The 20,096-nt window shown below is 61.3% G+C and overlaps 1 protein-coding gene across 2 annotated transcripts; it reads left to right on the top strand.

Moving 5' to 3' along the window:
- The first annotated feature begins 1,949 nt into the window (after positions 1-1,949).
- Positions 1,950-19,814, top strand: PPIL2 (peptidylprolyl isomerase like 2). Of its 2 annotated transcripts, none has more exons than XM_070475709.1 (20): positions 1,950-2,079; positions 4,416-4,465; positions 5,715-5,760; positions 7,135-7,197; positions 8,037-8,088; positions 8,973-9,024; positions 11,175-11,266; positions 11,608-11,697; positions 12,367-12,442; positions 13,034-13,194; positions 13,936-14,011; positions 14,337-14,443; positions 14,592-14,681; positions 14,912-14,945; positions 15,356-15,473; positions 16,895-16,951; positions 17,580-17,652; positions 17,732-17,794; positions 17,899-18,038; positions 18,251-19,814. In XM_070475709.1, exons 1-20 carry the CDS (start codon positions 2,048-2,050, stop codon positions 18,369-18,371), a joined length of 1,593 nt encoding a protein of 530 aa, XP_070331810.1. In that variant the 5' UTR covers positions 1,950-2,047; the 3' UTR covers positions 18,372-19,814. The 2 variants fall into 2 exon arrangements, with proteins under 2 accessions (XP_070331810.1, XP_070331811.1); XM_070475710.1 differs by having other exon boundaries at positions 18,247-19,814.
- The last annotated feature ends 282 nt before the right edge of the window (positions 19,815-20,096 follow it).

The raw sequence follows: 20,096 nt of genomic DNA, 5'->3' as shown, positions 1-20,096 counted from the left end.
CCTCGGTGAGAGAGAGAAGACGCATGAGACCAGCCTTGATAGGGCCAAGTCTCAGGATGGAAAGAGAGGGGAGAGAGAGACCAGATGAGGGTGCAGCCGAGTCTGGCAGAGTCTGGCAATGCTTTATTTTTTTACCGTAGCTTTTATACCCTAAGTTGGTACATTTCTGAGGGGAAGATAGTTTAACATTACGTCAGCTTGTCCTTCACGAAACCAGGGTGTTTTCTGCATACTTATTTGTTTATGAGGGTCTTGTACATTATCTTCTGGCCTTGGGGCCTATTAGCATTTTATGCAGGTCAGGTGAATGTAAACTTATTGTCTGTTTCTACAGTGACCTTAACTGAAAGGTAGCAGTCTCATAGGGCAATAGTACAGAAGTAGAAGTATAACCTTGTTAACACAAAAATTAATCCTTCTGCAGAAGTTGTCAGTTGCATTTATCTAAGAAGTTTTACCCCACACAGACTCTGCCGCTTCAGTGAGGCAGCCTCTGCCTAGCACTCCTGGCTGACAATTAACAACCATCTCATTGTTACCACACTAGGGCTAAGCTCTTATTTCTCTAGATCTTTAACTATATTAACAATGGTTTCTATAACACAACCTTAGCACATTAAGAGCAAAAACACAGCAAGCAAACGTCAATCCAATAACCACTTTTAGAATAATTTTTCTTGTGTTTTCTAATAGGGCTTCCTCACTCCCCGAAGGGCTCTATGTCTATTTGGGCCTTTATATGATCAGGTTCTTTATGTTATTTTATGATTAGGGTATTATAAGCAATCATGCATATTAGTTCCAAGGGCATAAACGCATTTGCCAAACAAACTAGAATGCCAGCAAAGGAGTTTAAATTAAAACACTCCTTTCACCCTGGATAATCTCATAAAATACCACCACCCGGGAAACTTATTGATTAAAGTTCTAAACTGATTCTTATTTGGGAAGAGATCGGGGAAGGCCTTCTGCCTGTGTCACAGAAATTAGGGAGTAGTCCATTGAGGCAGGCATCAGAAAGACAGATACCATCTTTAAGGTGAGTGCCGGGGGCAGCTTTTCGGAATCCCTGAAAACCTGATCTGCCTTGCCTGTCAGGCTTTCTCCTTGTGATCTTGTCATGGGTGGGATCTCGTGAGCTGGCCTTTTCGAAACCCCTGAAAACCTGATCCGCCCTGCCGGTCAGGTTTTCTCCCTTGTGATCTTGTCATGGGTAGGGTCTCGTGTGTTGGCTCCCGGCATGGCTGGATAGTGGTAACCCGAGGAGAGCGGACCCTAGAGGGGGAAGAGAATTCTGCTTTAGCAGACATGTTGAATTCGAGTTCACTGGGTGCCTGATTAGAGGGCAGGAGTCAGGAGTGCTCGCCATTTAGTGTTGGGAAGCAAGGGACACAGGTGTTTAAAGCCACGAGCCCGGGTGAGATCACCCAGCGCTTGAGTGCAGAAAGAGGTCTGAGGCTCGGCCCGGGGCACCCCAACGCGGTGGTCTGGCGGAGGGAAGAGGCTGAAGGGATCGTGAGGGCTTTGGATCTAAGGGCTTGATGGCTACCTGCCCCTGGGTCGCCCAGGAGAGAGGGCCTGCAGGGGGTGGGGTCCGGGTGAGCGGTGAGAGGGCGGATAGCGAATGTGGGTGTCCATCTGGAGCTGACGGCCTGGGGCAGAGATGGGGCCGAGGCCCGGGGGCCTTAGGGGCTCCGAGCGGAAGACCTGAGAAGCCAGGTCAGACCAGGGCGGGTTTGGGAGGGGATGGCGTTGAGCTGGGGCCAGGCAGGCACGCTAGGTAGGCGGTGCAGAGAGAAGTGCAGGAACGAAGAGGCTTCAACACCGAAACTCTTCAGCCTCAGAGCGCAGGAAGCTTCCGCGCCCGGCGGGCGTGCGCTCGGGGTGGGGGCGGGGGCAACCAGGGACCACAGTTCCCGACGTGCCCAGAGCTCGCTTCCGGGGCGGGTCAGCGGGACCCGGAAGTAGTTACGGAGTTCGGCCGGGACGCCGCGGTCTGAGGTGTATTTTTCACCTGTTTTCTGCACTCGCTGACCCTGCCGTCGCCATGGGGAAGCGACAGCACCAGAAGGACAAGATGTGAGTTGAGCCGTCGCCGCCGCCAGGAGCGGGCTTGTCCGCCCCGCGCCCCGTCCCCGAGGTCCTCTAGACGCTGCTTCCCCGGAAGCCTCCGCGGCCCCCCGCGGGGCGCCCCCTAAGGCGGAGGTCTGCGGGTCTCCGGGGCCCCGTCCTTCCGCCCCTTCGACGCCGTTGCGCCGGAAACCTCTGCGGTTCTCCGCAGGGAACCCCCATCGGGCTCTGGTCTCCGGCCTCCCGTTCTCTCCGGCCCTTCGACGTCGCTTCGCCGGAAACTTCCGCGGTCCGTCGCGGGGCGCCCCCCTCAGGCGCGGGTCTCTGGGGTCCAGTCCCCTCGGCTTCTCAGGCTCGCCAGCTCTTTCCTGGCGGGTCTCCTCGGGCGCGGTCTCGTCCCCCGACCCCCGATGCGCTCCCGAGCTCTAGCATCTTCCAGTTAAACCCACTTGGGCCCCCCAGCTGCAGTCGAGTTTCTTTGATTTTCTTAACAGTGAGACGCTATTCAGGACTACTTTCCTTTAGGATGGACTGGTCGGATCTCCTTGCTGTCCAGGGGACTCTCAAGAGTGTTTTCCAAGAGTCTTCTCCGATGGCTTTTCCAGTAGTCATGTATGGATGTGAGAGTTGGACTATAAAGAAAGCTGAGTTCCGAAGAATGGATGCTTTTGAACTGGTGTTGGAGAAGACTCTTAAGAGTCCCTTGGACTGCAAGGAGATCCAACCAGTCCATCCTAAACGAAATCAGTTCTGAATATTCATTGGAAGGACTGATACTGAAGCTGAAGCTCCAATACTCTGGCCACCTGATGGGAAGAACTGATTCACTGGAAAAGACCCTGATGCTGGGAAAGATTGGAGGCAGGAGAAGGGGGTGACAGAGGATGAGATGGTGGGATGCCATCACCGACCCAGTGGACATGAGTTTGAGTAAACTCCGGGATTTGGTGATGGACAGGGAGGCCTGGTGCATGCTGCAGTCCATGGGGTCGCAAAGAGTCAGACACAACTGCTGAGCAACTGAACTGACTGACGAGATAAGGAAGATCTGGGTCGACCTGCAATTTTCTGCTTTCCCTTTGACCCCACTTCAGTCAGGGTCTGCCCACACTGCTCCTTTTGGGATCCCTTAACTCCGGTGGGGCTCCATCCGGGGGTCAGCTCTCCGTCCTTGCTTTGTAGGGCGCGCCTGACCACCTCTCTCCCTCTGGAGCCCTTCCTCGGTGTCTGGGACACCGCTGTTTTCGGGTTTCTTCAGAGGGGCCGCTCTCTGGGTTCCCTCTGCTGGGTCCTCGCCTTCCCAGACCTCCTAGGTCGCCTCCCTACCTCCTAGGTCGCCTCCCTACGTTTCCTGTTTGTTTAACATTCCTCGGGGCTCCAGCCTGGCTTACAGCACCGCCCCTGGAAGCTCCAATGGGCTTCTGGAGTTCAGTGAGTGAGCACCGCTGTGAAAGGAACTTTTTGCTCTTGGAAGGGACTTTTTTTTTTTTTTAGCATTTTTGTTGAATTTGTACCAGTATTGCTTTTGATTTATGTTTTGGTTTTTTGGCGGCAAGGCATACAGGATCTTAGCTCCTCCAGCAGGCATGGAACCTGCACCCCCTGCATTGAAAAGCAAAGAGGAACTCGTTCACTGTCAGCACTTGAGCCTGCTCTTCCCCTGTTTTCCCCTCTCAGTGGTTGCACCCTGGCTCCTTCACTGGGGTCAGAAGCCTGGGAGTTTCCCTCTGGCTCCTGTCCCTCAGTAAGTCCTGCTGGCACGTCCAGGAGCTGACCGCGTCTGGCTGGTCCACCCATCCGCTCAGGTGGAGTTTCTGCCAGCTCCGTCTTGGACCTTTGCAGTCACTGTTTGATCGGTTTCTGCTGCCTCCTGCCTGAGCCTCTGCACAGCGCAGCCAGAGTGACGATTTGAGGACTCAGGGCCCTGTCAGAACCCCACAGTGCCTCCATCCTGCCTGAAGCCACTCCAGAGTCCTCCCACAGCCCCCGGGGACCCTGGTGACGCACCCACGCCCCAAGTCTCCTTCCTCAGCAGCCCCCACCCCCGGGCATGCGAGGTCCCTCTACCTGGAAAGCTCTCCCCCCAGGTCTTCATGTGGCCAGCCGCTTCTCACCGTTAACTCTACTGTTAAATTGAGCTCATCTGCACAGGAGGACTGTTTGGGTTTGCTTACGGGTTTGTGTATTGCCCGTATCTGTATTCTGTTTATCACAATGTGTCTGACACGTAGTAGGTGTTTAATAAGTATTTGCCAAATGAGCGAAGTGATCAGGTCATTGGTTTATTTCCAGAGACTCTGTCTTCTTTATGAAAGGGGAAGTAGTAAGGTTCTCTCTCTCTTCAGGTACATCACCTGTGCTGAATACACTCACTTCTATGGTGGCAAGAAACCAGGTAAGATGTGAAATCCTTCTGTTCCCTTTGAGTCTGTGGATGTAGCTAAAGGATGGTGTCTTCCCTGTAGAGTGAGCCTGTGAAAGTGAACAATTAACAAGAAGATGGAAACTAGAGTGGACAGATGGGCTGAGGAAGCAGCTCACAAAAGAGGAGGCACACTAGATATTGGAGGAGATGCTTAATCTTGGTGGTGGTTTCCCCTTGGCTGTGATGGGTCTGTTGCTGCCAGTGGGCTTTCTCTAGCTGCTGTGAGTGGGGGCTCCTCTCACTGTGGGGCTGGGGCTCAGGAGTTGTGGTGCATGGGTTTAGTAGCCCTGCGGCATGTCAGATCCTCCCAGACTAGGGATCGAACCTGTGTCTCCTGCATTGGCAGGTGGATTCTTAACCACTGAACTACAAGGGAAGTGCCTTTTTTTTTCTTTTTTTTAATTTTGGCGATTTTTTTTTTTCTTTTGGTGATTTTTTTTAAACATGGGTTTAAATAATGTTATCCAGTTAGTAATACAAAGAACGGCAGTACCGAGGCTGTCATGGCTGCAGTCAGGAGAGCGCGCTCCCCCTGGCCGCTGGCCTGGTCTGCTGGGACGGCGGGGCCCGGCGGGGCCCGCAGCCAGGGGATAGCTGGGCTTGTGCTGCGGGAGGCTTCTGCCCGTCATCGGCGCTTTTTCTCTCAGCTCTTTCTTGGTCTACCCCATGTTTTGGCTCCGTCTGTTTTAGGCCACAGCAGTTTTTGCACTACGTAATTTACGTCAACATTTTCTTTTTTTTTTTTTAAGCAGGGTTTACTGTTCTTATTATAGTGGAGCTACAACACTCTATTTCTTCCAGGTGTACAGCACAGTAATCTGATGTTTCTTTACTTTGCAAAGAAAAACCCAAAATAGGTCTGGTAACCACCTGTCACCACACAGTCAGTGGGTGTTACTGACTGCAGCCCCATGCTGTTACGTTTCGTTCTTGTGACTTACTTGCACTTTTAATTTTTATTTGTTTATGTATTTGTTTAAAAGTTACTTATTTACTTGGCTGTGCTGGGTCTTAGTTGTGGAATGTGGGATCTAGCTTCCCAATCAGGGTTGGAATGCGGGTCCCCCCTGCGTTGGGAACATGGAGTCTTAGCTGCTGCACCACCATGGAAGTCCCAACATGCACTTTTTCTTAAAATGTAGTCGACTTGTTGGAGCACATTTGTGAAATTCTTTACAGAATAATTATTTTTCCCAACCTTTGTTTTCATCTCACACAGATGTTCCACAAACAAATTTTCGTCGTCTGCCTTTTGACCACTGCAGGTAGGAGTTGGGAGAGCTTCCCCTCTCTCACGCGAGTGCTCTGGAGTACTCTCCTGTGTGACAGTGAACCTGATCCCCAGAGATGCCGGGGTGGCTTCTGTCTGCGTCCCCCACTCGCCTCTTCCCTGGGGCCAGAGAAAGGACCCAGCAGTGGAAGGAGCTGGGTGGCTTTCTGACCAGGGCCCTGTCTTTAGCCTGGTGCTCACCTCTCAAGGCGGGTGTTCTCTGTCCTCAGGCCACCCGCACAGCCCAGAGGATCCGTGCTGGGAGGGCTGAGCTCCCTGGCCCAGGTGTCCCATCCAGGAAGTGGTTTGGCTCTGAGCTCTGGGCTGTCTCGCTTTCCTTTTGGTCCTGAGTCTAAGCAGCAGCAGCAGCAGCAATATTTGTGCTACATGGGCCCTCTCGCCCCCTTTCACTGTGGGGGTCACTGTCAGGGCAGAGGGGGACACTGCTGCAGAGGCGGTCAAAGGCCTTTTCCCTCGTTGCGCTTGGGGGAGTGGGCAGGTCTGGTGATCCCCTTGGGCCCAGGTTTCCCCAAGTTTGAACTGTGGTCAGCTCTGTCCTGCATACGTGTGTCTGCACAGCATACCGCCCCCTCACACCGCCCCCTCACACCGTCCCCCGACCAGGTTCTGAGTCAGTAGGCCAGGGTGAGCCTTGAGAGCTGGCCAAACTCTCCCGTGACCCTAGCACCACAGTGAGGCTGGTCAAGCAGATGGCGCGGGGCAGTGAGGGGGCAGGGGCAGCCAGGGGGCTCCTGGAGGGCCCCCGTGGGGTGAGGGCTTCACCTGGCTCACTTGCTGAGGGAGCAGGTGAGGCTCCGGCGTGGGCGGCCGCGCTTCTGCCCGCCGCCAGCAGCCTTGTCACGCGCCTCCCGGGAGTGTGGCCTTGTGAGCGGTTGAGCCTGCCCGAGGCTCCGTGTCCTGCCCATTCTGTGACTCCTGGCGTTCTGGGGGAGGACGTGCCCTGGAGGCCCCTTTGGGAGAAGGTGCATGTTCACGCTTTTGCCGTTGGGAGCTCGCCTTGGCGTCGGCTCCTGCTCTGGTCAGCCCCAAGCGGCATCCGGAGCTGGAGGAGAGCGGTGGGCCGCAGAGGGCGGCTCCTGGGGGCGGTGTCCGGGGAGGCGAGGCCGGTGCTGCCGGGCAGTCCAGGTCCCAGGGCCTGACCGCCCCCCACCCGACACCTGGGAGACAGAGGCACAAACAAGCCGGGGCAGAAGGGCCCTCGAGGGCTCCTGATGGAAACCCCGGGCCCAGCCACCTCCACCAGGGCCCCGCTTCTCCGCAGCAAGGGGTGGGCGGGCCCCGACCACAGCTGCCCCGCTGGCATCTCGGGTTGGGGGAGGGCGGGGCTCGGGGTGACGCTCTCCCTCAGTCTCTCTCTGCAGCCCTTCGCCTATCCGGTGTGCACCCCCGAGGGCGTCGTCTTTGACTTGCTGTGAGTTTTCCCTTGACTTCTAAGCTGACAGATGTGATGAGATGGCTGGCACCCACCTGGGGCAGGGCTGTGGGAGGGTGTGGGCTGCGGGCAGGGCCACGCTGCGGTCCCGCGGCCTCCAGAGCCCTGGGTGGGCCTCTCGGGGCGGGAGGGGCAGCACTGCTCTGACCTCTGCCTGGGGGCCCCAGCGTTCTGATTCACACCCCCTAGCTGTTGGAACGTTGGCGAGCTGTGTAGCTTTCACGTCACGAAGGCAGAGCTGTAGTCAAGGTGCCTGCCTTTCTCGTGCTCCGTCTGTGTTCCAGCGGAAGCAGGCTTCTGTCGTTTCCTTGTGGCTCAGTCTCATTTCAGAAAACATGGAAAGCAGTTCAGAGTGAAGGGAAGATGGGCTGTAATCTCAGCGCCTGGGACCAGCGCTATCAGTCTGGGCCCCTCTTTGCCTGGGAGGTGTTTGTGGGAATCTGGTAGAGGTCACACTGAGAGGGTGGTTCCAGATCCATTATTCATAGTCACAACGAGAGCTTTTTGCCCTTGTCATTCAGAACTTTCTGGAAGTGTGGTTTTTGAGGCTGGCCCAGTACCTCCCTATAGAGTTGTAGCAACATGTGTGTAGGTCTTCCCATTAGTGTTGTTTATCCACGTTTGTGCACAACTGCAGTAAAAGCAGCCACTGACGCCTGTGTAGCCAGAAACACCCTCGTTCCTGGGATGAGGTGGAGAGTGAGGTGGATAGTGAAGGCAGAGCAGCTCCCCAGCCGCCCGGGCAGCCGCCCCCCATGCCAGCCCCCAGCTCTGGCCCACTGCTCTCTGACACTGACACACTTCGTCTCTTCCTTCAGGAACATCGTTCCTTGGCTTAAGAAGTACGGGACCAACCCCAGCAACGGAGAGGTAGGTGGCTCTGCAGGAGCTTCGGTGAGGTCGGTGAGCGCTCTCGTGTCACACACACGTGCGCGCGTGGGGCCCCGTCCTTCCCCACATCTGTCCTTCGTTCAGTGTGCCCCCCACGTGCCTGTGTGTGGATCATGGTGGCACCTTCCTGTGGTGGCACCGCAGGCCTTGGCATCCTCTGCTGTTAGCAACGCTGGCCGGGCGCATGTGCAGTGGCCCCCAGTCTGCCGGCCCTGGGGCTGCGTTTTCAGCCTGGTAGCTCCTGGCATGTTGCCCTGGAGGAGTCGAAGCATTCCAGGATCCTGCTGGTGGGTGTGAAGGGGATTCAGGTCCCAGACCCTCGGAAGCGCTGGGAGTCCCATCCCTTTGGGCGATGCTCCTTACGGGCTCTGTGGAGGCTAGCTCCCCGCTGCTGATATGCCGTGCGTGCCATGCGGTGGAGAACGTGGGATTTGTCCCTCCCGCCGCAGCCCTGCACACCTGTCACAGGCCTGGGCCCGGTTCTGCTCTGCCAGCTGCTCTCCGTTCCCTCATGGGGCGTCTGCAGTTCATGCGCAGGGAGGTGTTAGCACTGCAGTGTGGGGCTGGCTCTGTAGCGGAGCAGGACCAGAGGCCGGGGCACAGCCCCGGAGGAGGACAGGGACCTGGGGGCACCAGGGAGCAGTGCCAGTGCCGCGGAGACCCGGGGACGGGCAGGGTGGGGCGGGTGGGCCGGGTCACAGCTGCAGCCTTGCGGGCCCGGAGGGGGCCTTGGCCTTGTTCTGGGCGGGAGACCAGGCGGCAGTTGAGCCCGAGTGAGCTGCTGCCTGCTGCACCGGCCCGGTGGCCCCGGCGCCTCTTCACGCGGGTTGCGTGTTTATTTTTGTTAATTCTGCTCCTTCCAGAAGCTGGACGGGAGGTCCCTGATCAGGTTGAACTTCGCAAAGAACAGTGAAGGTGAGTGGCCCTTTCCAGATGGCTCGAGGAGGGCCCGAGGGGCCCGCTGTCCCGCCTCTCACCAAGTTCTTGTTCCCTTCTGAGCAGGCCAGACGCTTGCTTTCAGTTTCTCAAAAAATTGTGGTATCTTCCTAGAGGCCCAGGTAGTTTAAAGCTGGGAATGGGGATGAGCCCTCACTGCAGGGCACTTGGGCCGTGTGGGCTGAGCTGGGCCCCCGGGGGCACAGGCCCTGCCTGGCCGTGGCTCTGGTCCAGGTGTCACTGGAGACGGAGCTGCTCAGGCTGCAGCCTAGATGGGCAGCTGGGTGTGGCAGCGGGGGCTCTTGGGCTCTTTCTGCTCAGCTCAGCATTGATCGTACGCCCCGGCCCAGTCCTGGGGTCCTGCTCTGCACCCCTGCGTGCCCTCCACTGTTCTTGTTGGTCGGACACCTGTGTGTTGAGGCAACCTCCATGGGCACTGACCTTGTTCTCAGTTCATTATGGGCCTGGGTGTTTGCAGGTGCCCTGGTGGAGGGTGGGGTCAGAGCTTGCTGGCGGGTGGGTTCCAGGGGAATGCGTGGAGGCCGGCCAGCCCCCAGCAGGTGCAGACGGCAGTGAGGAGCCAGCCGGCCTCAGTGGCCTGGACAGTCTCTGGGTGCCAGGGAGCTCCCTGCTCCAAGAGTGGCTCCTTCGCAAGCTTTCACTGAGTGCCCGCCTGCCGCATGCAGATAGGACGGGCCAGGCCTCTCCTGAGGTGAGAGGGAGGGGGCTTTGGAAATGAGGTCACTGTGCTGAGTCGGACGCGGCCCGTCCTGGGGTCAGAGGTGAAGTGGGCCAAGGGAGGGGGGCTCGGGGCTGGCTGACAGGGTTCGAGAGGGAGTCTGCGGACAGGTGAGGGTGAGGGGGCCGTGTGGGGAGAGCGTTCCAGGCAGAGGTCCTGCTGTGACGGGCCCTGTGGCGCGGGGTCCTCTGTTAACGTGCGCGGTGTGAGCACAGTAGGGGCAGGGGCTGTGGTCTGGGGTTAGCTGAGAGGGGAGCGCAGCAGTGTCTCAGGCCCTGGACAGTCACAGGAGGGCTCAGAGATTTGAGCAAGAAAGATCTGATCCAACTTGTTTTTTTTTTAATTATTTGGCTGCGCCATGTCTTAGTTGCAGCATGTGGCATCTAGTTCCCGGACCAGGGATTGAACTTGTATTGGGAGCACGGAATCTTAGCCAGTGGACCCCCAGAAAGTCCCCCTCAACTGTGCCTTTTTACATTTTTTACCACCCTTGATCTCGAGAGCGCCCTCTTGGCTTTGTGTCTTAGTTGAGGATTTCAGGGTCGAGAGGGTGGAGTTGGTGTGCCGCCCGTCTCCAGCCGCAGCTTCACTCCGGCCGCCTTCTGGGCGTCTGAGTTTATCTGTGCTCCCACCCCGCGGTGTCGTTGCCTTCGTGCCGGTTCACTCTTAAGCGTTTGAGCGTGTCTCTAAAAGCTGAGGACTTAAGAAATGAGACCACCCTCATCACACCTAGAAAGTTAGTGCGAATTCTTTAGTGTTGGATATCCAGCCAGTGGTCCAGTTTCCAGAATGCTCGTGTACTTATCTTCTGCAGCTTTGAGGTCAGGGTTCTTAGATTCATGCGGCTCCAGCTCTCTCATCTTTACGTGTCCCCTTGCTGCAGTGTCCTTGTGGGGGTTGGCTTGCACGGGCTCCCCGGCTGCCCTGGTGGGTGGGCGGGTGCGGTGCAGCGGGGCAGGGAGGGGCGCAGGAGCTGTGGGCGTGCAGCCGGGTCTGAGGGACTGCGGTGGGGGGTGTGGGGCTGACAGGTCCAAGGGGCAGCAGGTGGGCGGCGGGACAGGCTGGTCCCCGAGGCGGGGGCGGGGGCGGGGGCTGGGGCTGACGCTGCCGGGGGGCGGTCCCGCAGGGGGCGGAGTTCCCGCGCTCAGTGAGGGGCTTGGGCAGGCCCTCTGGGTTTCTGCTCCCTCTCTGACCCCACACCCCAACTCCACCCCCCTGCCCTCTCTCTACCTGCCCCAACCCCGCCCCGCCCTCTCTCTAACCCCGCCCCAACCCCGCCCCGCCCCCTCTCTAGCCCCGCCCCCCCCCTCTCTAGCCCCGCCCCTCCCTCTCTAACCCCGCCCTTCTCTAGCCCCGCCCCCTCTCTAACCCCACCCCGCCCTCTCCCCAGGGAAGTACCACTGCCCGGTGCTCTTCACTGTGTTCACCAACAGCAGCCACATCGTGGCCATCAGGACCACCGGCAACGTCTACGCCCACGAGGTGGGTCGTCACAAGCCCTGATGGGGACACCGGCGGGGGGCCTGGGCCCCTGGAGGGCACGAGCTAAGAGCCACCAATGCACCCAAGGGATGGCGGCCTGCCTGTGGCCTCCAGGCCTGGACCAGGCAGCTCTGTCTGCTGAGTGGGTCCTCGTTCCCGGGCCCCGCAGGACCGCAGAGACCCTGGAGGGAGCCCAGCTCCAGTCCCTGCCCTGGGAGCGTAGGGGTGGGCTTCCTGCAGCACACTCTGGTCCCCTCCTTTGCCCTTTCCCCCTCCCGGGTCGTCTCTGAGCTGCGGAGTGCAGGGAGGCACCGTGACCGCGGCCTTCCTCCTGGTTGCAGGCGGTGGAGCAGCTGAATATCAAGGCCAAGAACTTCCGAGACCTGCTGACCGACGAGCCCTTCTGCCGACAGGACATCATCACCCTGCAGGTGGGGGTCCCCGCCCTGCTGTGCCCTCCTAGCTCCCTGCCTGCGTGGCCCAGCAGAGCCCCTCCCAGCCGTGTGTCACCCTGGGCCTCTGCACAGGCCGCCGCTGCAGTCTGGGGCTTCCAGCTCCCCGCAGGGGCCACCCCCGACTCATCTTTGCACCTGGAGCACCTCCCTGTTTCAAGCCTGAGGGCTGGGGCAGGTGCTCAGGACCCGGGGCGGGCTGGAGCATGCCTGGAGGTGTCCCGAGAGCCTGAGTGGGCTCATGAGAGTCACAGCTGCAGAAAATCGGGGGACCTGGGTCCTCCTGTAGCTCCTGTTATGATCTGAGGCCAGTGCACGGCCCTGCCCTGGGGTGTGCTCTCTGGCCCCGGACAGACTGTGGGGTCCACCTGGCAGCTGACTGCAGGGGACGGCAGGTGGTGGGAGGGTGGAGGTAGGCACCCTGTGTCCTGCGCTGACAGCTGGGGGCGCTGGTTGGCTGTGAGCGGGGAGAAGGCATGCAGCTGCGACGCGGGTTTGTGGCCCCAGCCCCGCCCGTCCCTGCTGACCCGCGGCCTCTCCCCAAGCACGGGCCCTGCCGGCTGCTGCTGCTGCCGCTGCCGCCTGCCCAGCAGCTGCATGGCCGAGGACGTGCTGGGCTCACTGCCACACGCGTTCTCTGTGCCGTAGGATCCCACCAACTTGGACAAGTTCAACGTCTCCAACTTCTTCCACGTTAAGAATAACATGAAGATAGTCGACCCAGGTACGTACAGCCCAGCTGCCCAGGGGCGAGGGGCTTGGGGTGGTAGAGCCAGCGCTCCTGGGGGATGCTCCCCACCCCTCGCCAGAGTCTGGGGGTCCCAGCCTGCCTGCATGGGCCTTGCATGTCATGAGCTGCCGTGCCACCGTCCTCTGCCAGCTCATCAGGGCCCCGGGGCCTGAGCGTGTGCAGGCCAGGGCGTGACTGCTGGCCCCACAGGGCTGCTTCCTCTCCTGGGTCCCTGGGGCCTGGGTCACCCTCTCGGCGCCCCTCAGAGGTGGTCCGTTTCTCACCGCAGGGCTGGCCTGGGCTGTGTGTGATGGCCGCCGGGTGGCAGGTGGGCCCAGGAGGGTGGGGAGCGTGACGTGGGGCTGTGACCCTGGGTTTGGGCCATAGCGGTGGCCTCGCCCCTGCTCGCACCACGGGCTCCCCCGGGGCTGTCATGACCCGGAGGCTGTGATGGACAGAGGTGCTGGTTGCCCTGGCCTCGTGGCCGGCTGGGCTCTCAGTGGCTCTGGCCCCCGGTCCCCTCACGGCGTCTGGGGACGGTGCTGGGTCTCGGCTGGGTCTTAGGACCACCGTGCCGTCTTCTAGATGAAGAGAAGGCCAAGCAGGACCCGTCGTACTATTTGAAAAACACAAACACGGAGACGCGGGAGACGCTGCAGGAGCTCTACAAGGAGTTCAAAGGGGACGAGGTGCTGGCGGCCACTATGAGGGTCCCCGAGAAGGCGAAGGTGGACAAGCTGAACGCTGTGAGTAGGGGGCCCGCTCCCCTGCCCTGGCGGCACTCCTGGAGCATGGTGCTGGGTGGGGGGCTGCCGGCAGCCTCCGTGGTTCCTCGCCACACAGCAGCCTGGGGTGTGGGCAGGCATGGCCCTGCGGAGCTGGCCACGTGGAGCCAGATTGACCCAGGGGTGCCGAGCTGCCAGGGGGGACAGGTGTTCCCGGGGTGCCTGCCTCCCAGCCCTCACCTGCACGTCCCGCCCCCGGCCTTGGCCCTGGGCCCCAGTCGGCTGCGAGAGCCCTGCAACTCGGGCCCTGGCCTGTCGGGCCCTCAGCTGCCCCCGCCCCGTGCCAGGCAGGGCCTGGGGGCCTGGGGCTGGGAGATCCCCTTCAAACGGTTGTCCAGGAAGCCAGGTGTGCTAAAGACGAGGGTGTGTTCGCGATTTCCTGTAACACTGCGGCTCCTAGTATTCTGATGGATTTTCTTCTGATAGGAAGAAACCAGTGCCTGGTGCTCTGAACCCCAGAGGCGCCCACACTCTGTCTCGCATGCTTTTCCAGGTCTCACTTGGCTTGGCAGCCAGGCCTTTAGCACAGTTGAAGCCAAGGGCCGCGGCTCTCCCTGGGCCCTGTGGGAGAGGCTGGCATGGGCTGGGCGTACTGTCCGTCCAGGAGGCCCCCCGGCGCCCGGGGTGGTGGAGGGAGGTGACGGGCAGGCCCGGGGCAGAGGGGTGGCCCCTGCACTGACCACCGGTATGGTTTCCCTCCAGGCCCACTACTCCACTGGGAGGGTCAGTGCCTCCTTCACGTCCACCGCCATGGTTCCCGAGACCACGCATGAAGCAGGTAGCGCCTGGCCCCACACCCTGTCTGCGGTGGCCAGGCATGGGCATCCCCCCCACCCGCCTCGGCTCTGTGGGCTTGCCGGTGGCTCACCAGTAGTCAAGCGGTGATGTGCCCTTTCGAAAGTGGGCTTGTGTCTGGGAGGGCAGTGTCTGGAGGCTCGCTGGGGGGCTGCCCCGCCTAGGCCCCACCGCCCTCTGCTGGCCTTGGCTGGTCAGGGCCCACAGTCCCCCAGCCCCTCCCCCCTCCCCTTGTCGGCCCCCGGTGCCCGCCCTCCCCCCGGGCCCCCGACCCGGGGCAGGCGGGCAGCTCAGGCGTCTCCTCGTAGCGGCCATCGACGAGGACGAGCTGCGCTACCAGTTCGTGAAGAAGAAGGGCTATGTGCGTCTGCACACCAGCCTGGGCGACCTCAACCTGGAGCTGCACTGTGACCTGGTGTGTGGGTGCCCCCCGCAGCTCCACACAGCCTCGGGCGCTCAGGCTCGCCGCACCCACCAGTCCAGGGCCTGGCTGTGGGCCCCGGGAGCCCTTCCCACCGTCGAGGCTGCCGTGTGCCTCAGCGGAGCCCTTGGTTTTATTTCAGACCCCAAAAACCTGCGAGAACTTCATCAAGCTCTGCAAGAAGCAGTATTACGATGGCACCGTTTTCCACCGGTCCATCCGCAACTTTGTGGTGAGTGCCGACATTGGCTGCCCTGCACCCGTGGGCGGAGTCCTCCCCACGGGGGGTGCTGACCCTTCGGTGGGTGACCCCCTGGGCCCCGGGGGTCTTCTCGGGCCCCAGCCCAGCTGGCCACATTGAGCTTGTGGGGAAGACCCTGTTGTCTCCAGCAGCAGCTGGGGGTGCAGGCAGGCAGGTGGGGGCTCAGAGTGGGGCTCCTCACTGGCGTGCTCTTCCTACAGATCCAGGGAGGTGACCCGACGGGCACCGGCACAGGTGGGTGCTGGCGCCGGTCCCCCAGGAGCACAGGCCCCCGGGAGCGCTGGCTGCACCATGGGCCGTGCGGGGAGGGGCGTGGGGGCCCCCAGAGCCATGGCCTATGGCCTCCAGCTCCCGTTTCCTTGTTCTGCACTGTGGCGAGGCCTGCTCAGGCCTCCAGGCAGCCGCCCCCAGGGCAGCAGACCTAGGGGCCCAGTGGCGGGGGTCGAGCTCTGCCCCGGGGGCTGCTCCTCCAAAGCCCCCCCAGCCTGCTGGCTGCTTGGGCCGGCCCACTCTCCCTCGTGGAGTTTTCTGAGGCCCTGGGGCTGGGGGTCCATGGGCATCTGGGGGTGGGGGCCCTGGGGTGGCGAGGTTTCTGGGCTGCCCAGGTTGCGGTCGTCCTGCTGCCCCGGCCTCTCTTCTTCCAGGTGGGGAGTCGTGCTGGGGGAAGCCCTTCAGAGATGAGTTCCGGCCCAACCTCTCGCACACGGGCCGTGGTGTGCTCAGCATGGCCAACTCAGGGCCCAACACCAACAAGTCTCAGTTGTGAGTTGATGGGGGCAGGCTCCCTGTTGGCTTTGCCCTGAAGGTCGTGCCCACCTGCGTCTGTCGAGCCAGGGGGCCGCCCCGCACTTGGGGCATTGCCTGCCGAAGGCTGACACTGTTAGCAGGAGGCGGGGGGCGCCTGGGGCCCCGGGGCTACTGCAGGAGGCCTGCACCATGGCCTTACCCGCTGCTTCCCCTCTGCAGTCCTTGTGAAGGAGGAGTTTTAAAAACACTGAACTGCTTAGCTATATTCTAGACACTTTTCCCAGACATCCCAGTCCAGGGGAAGGTGGCGGGTGTGTGCCTGGGGCTACTCTGGAGCCTGTCCCGTGCGGGGTCCCGGTGTGCCTCCGTGTGTGTCTGGGAGGCTGTGGGGCGCAGCGTGTGTGTGGTCCAGCGCCTGGGAGCCGCCCCTCTGTGGGTGGATGGGGCCTTGCCGCTGCCCGACGGTGAGGGTGCCCGTCGGCCTGGCGTGGCTTGTTGGCCCCTGGCAGTCTTAGGCACCAGTGGAGCAGGACAGGCCCTGTCCAGTGATCCGGGTGACTTGTTCTCGGGGCTTTTCTCTATACCTTCCCCAGCGGGGCCCCTGGGGAGCGTCCCACAGAAGAGGCACCCCCCACCGACCACGAGGAGGGGCTGCGGGCCGCCCTGCTGCGCCAGCGTCCACGGGGCCTGCAGCGCGTCCCCGGGCATGGTCCCTGCGCTATCTCCTCTCTGCCTGGTTGCTTATTCTCCGACGTGGACGTCAGTCCAGTCAGAGCCGTGTGACGTGTTTTAGAGGGTCAGGCAGTGTGAGAGCGTCCATGTGGTGACGTGCCTTGGCTTTCCGAGGGCATCTTCTGCCTTTTTAACGTGACTTCATGGTTCCTGCTCATGGGTGCCCTGCCTTCCTGCAGACGGCTGCTCCTGCAGGGTTTTGTAGTTTGTGATAGATTGGAAATGGAGCTTTCCTTCCCTCATTCTGGGGTGGTGGTCGCTCATGTAGAGAAAACTACTACGTCTATCTAGGTGGTGGGGAGCGCAGTTGCTGAGTGGCATATATCTGGACCCTTATCTGAGAGAGTCGAGGCTTTGTGGACGCGCATGTTCTCAGCTCGAGGGGTGGGTAGATTTGGGTCCCTCCAGGCTGCGCTGTGCAGGGTCAGGTGAGTGGTGTCGTCACCTGATCCGGCTCTCGGGCCTGCTTTTCCAGGCGAGGTTTCAGAGTTTGCGTGTTCTGGGACGTCTGTCACTGGGGTCATGTGTTTTCCTCCTGCAGGCTGTGGGTGCAGCCCCGGGGGGTCAGCCTCTCTGCCATGTCCGTGTGTCAGTCTTGGCTGAGACTTGATGGTGCACCATTCCACGTGGGAGCTTGGCCTGGGGGGCTGAGGCAGGCGGGTGAGGAGGCATGGGCTCTCCCTGACCACCCCTTCCTTCCCCAGCTTCATCACTTTCCGCTCCTGCGCTTACTTGGACAAGAAGCACACCATCTTTGGGCGGTGAGGCGCCGGGCAGGGTCTGTGTGTGTGTGTTTTCGGGGTGGGGGGAGGCACTGGGCGGGATCTCTGTGTGTGTGGGGGGGGCAGGAAGGCGCCGGGCGGGGTCTGTGTGTGTGTGGAGTGGGGGGAAGGCGCCAGGCGGGGTCTGTGTGTGTGTGTTGGGGGAGGTGCCGGGCGGGGTGTGTGTGTGTGTGTTGGGGGAGGCGCTGGGCGGGGTCTGTGTGTGTGTGTGTGTGTTTGGGGGGGGGGGAGGCGCCGGGCGGGGTGTGTGTGTGTGTGTGTGTGTGTGTAGGGCCCCCGCCCCCCCCCCCCCCCCCCGCCAGGCCTGTGCCCCCTTGTCCAGTCTGTGCGCAGGTGGTGGGGGGGTGACCCTTGGACCTGAGACCTGCCCCCAGCAGGCCCACCCTCCGCAGTCCGGAACGAAGCTCAGCGCTGGGCCGCGGCCGGTCCCTCCACCTCGTCCAGGGCTCAGCGTTCACTCTTAGCGCCGGGTCCTCTGCAGACACTGTGTGTGGACGGGGCCTGTTAGTCCGTGCTGACAGCCGGCCGGGCCTGCTCACAGTCTGCCCCGGCCTGCAGGGGTGCCTGCGCCTGGCACGTTCTCAGGCGCCCCATTGCTCTGCTGCAGGGTTGTTGGGGGCTTTGACACGCTGACGGCCATGGAGAACGTGGAGAGTGACCCCAAAACTGACCGCCCTAAGGTCTGTGCCCCAGAGCAGAGGTCCTCCCCTTGGGCTTGGAGCTGGGTGGGTGCCTGCTCACGCCCACCTCCCCCACCAGGAGGAGATCCGCATTGACTCCACCGTCGTGTTCGTGGACCCCTATGAAGAGGCCGACGCTCAGGTGAGGAGGGGCTGGGGGACAGCTGTGCCCGCAGCTGGCCTGGTTCTGTCCCAGGAGCCCCACCTGGGCCAGCGCTTGAGCCCACCTCCACCCGGCCCCCACAGATCGCCGAGGAGCGCAGGAAGACACAGCTGGAGGCGGCGGCCCCCGAGAGCACGGCCAAGAGCAGCCAGTCCCCCCAGGGGAGCCAGGGCCCCCAGGCATACCGCCAGGGCGTGGGCAAGTACATCAGCCCGGCAGTCACGTGAGTTCCCCCGGTGCCCACGCCCCACGTCCCGGGGTCAGAGCCGGTCGGTGGGGGTCAGACGGAGGCTCCGGGACCGCAGTGTCAGCTGGGAGACAGTTGGGAGGTCGGGGCGTGTGCGGCCCTGGGACGTGCGGGGGCTCCTCGCTGGGGGCCCCTCGCTGGGGGTCCGCGTGCACACGGCAGCTCGTGTCCGCTGTGTCCCCAGGAAGCGGGTGGCAGAGGAGGAGCCGTCCAGCAGTGCAGCCGTGCCCGTGGCCAAGAAGAAGCCTAGCCGTGGCTTCGGGGACTTCAGCTCGTGGTAGCAGCCGGCCGCTGCACTGGAGCCAGTAGGGACTCGGGGCTGGGTGCGCAGAGTCGACCGTCCACCCTTCAATAAAGCTCCGGCTGCTGCCCGAGTCCTCTCCTGGCTCCCTCCGTGGGCGAGTGGCCTGGCCCAGCCCTGTCTCCGCATCTCGGACTTCCAGAGAGGAAGGGCTGTCTCCGACCCCCACGCCCCCCGCCTGTCACCTCAGGGTGGCCGGTCCACTTGGTGTGGTCCTCCAGCCAGTGGTCACTTGGGATCTCAGTCCAGACCTTCTGACTCGGGCAGGGGGGCAGAGCCTCGATGTTTTGTCCAGAAACTCTTTCTGCCTCGGGTTCATTGGGCCCACCCAGCCCCAGGTTCTTCCCTCTGCTATCAGGAGGGTGAAGCCCGCGGGCTCCCGCTGTCCTGGCCGGGGCTGAGTGGGGGCCCTTCCCTGGGGACCCGGCCTTGTGCTCGCACTGACCAGTGACCTGCTCTGGGGGTCCTCTCCCCGCTGAGGAGCTGCAGGGCCCGTCCTTCCCATGCCGCCACCCCGCAGCCCTCCCCCTGGACACGCCCCCTCGGCTTCCAGAAGCATCACAGACGCTCAGGACAGCCGCCTCCCAGGACCACGTCCGCTCACGCTGGGAGGCTCACAGCCTCCCTGCAGTCTTCACCCGCTTTCAGCACTGAGCCCCCAAGTCAGCATGGCTGACCCCCCTGCCAGGCTCTGTGCCTACTTCTGTCCGGTCTCTTCTCACCCAAGGCCTCCCGGGAGCGAGTGCAACCTGCTCTCGCTTCCAGGAGGTCCTGTAGCTCCTCCCCGTCTCTGCTGCTGGGCCTGGGCCCACAGCTCCACACGCCCGGTGGTCCCTCCCCCACTCCAGGCCCGCCGGGACTGCTCTGGGGTCTGGGCTCCACAGGGACCGTCCTACCCCATGCCTGTGGTCAGGCCGCCCTCCCTCAGTCTTCAGGACCCGGCACCAGCGCCGCCTTGGCTGGGAACCGCTGAACGGCTCTGTCCCTGGGAGCCGGGGTCATGGGGAGGAGGTGTGCGAGGCGCTTGCCTGAGGCTCCTGGAGTGGGGGTGCCCACCTGCAGCAGCTCTGGAGGCCGCCAGCGCGGGCCCCTCACTACCCGGCCAGACCATCAATGCTACTCACCAAGAGGCAGCAAACGTTGGAAGCTTTATTTTGGAAGCTCATGCAGAGCATGGAGGGCCAGACACAGGCAGTCCTGCTTGAGGAGCGTGCCTTTGGGCTGGCCTGGCCGCCTGTCCATCTCTCCAGCAGCCGGGCCCACCTGCCCTGACGGAAGGCCAGCCACCCCGGGCTGCAGACTCACAGCTCCACAGACGGGATGGGCCTGCCCAGGGCCTCTGGTGAGGGATGGTTTACGTCTCTTAAGTCATTTTGGAGCTGAAATTGTACTTCTCTGGATTGTAAGTCCCTGGTGAGGGCATCAGGTAAAGTAAAGGACTTTTGAAACAATTCCCATTTCTGATCCCTCCTAATAGCTGACAGATGCCATCAAGAGTAAGTGTTAAGGTATGAAAATACTATATATATATATATATATATATATATATATACACACTTATAAAACAGCCAGAGCTAAACCCCATTTCTAAAGGAAATGTGCAGAGAACACTACGTAGTGGACAACATTTATAATCCTGGCGTCACCTCCCATTCTTCCCAAGGAAAAAATAAATAAATAAAAGTCGTGGGGTGATAGCCGTGTAGGAACTTAAAGGGGAGCGTTCCAGCACT

This window comes from Odocoileus virginianus, chromosome 12 (genome assembly GCF_023699985.2).
Source record: "Odocoileus virginianus isolate 20LAN1187 ecotype Illinois chromosome 12, Ovbor_1.2, whole genome shotgun sequence".
NCBI lineage: Eukaryota > Metazoa > Chordata > Mammalia > Artiodactyla > Cervidae > Odocoileus > Odocoileus virginianus.
The sequence above is the reverse complement of the archived record's forward strand: the minus strand, read 5'-3'. Positions and strand labels throughout refer to the sequence as shown.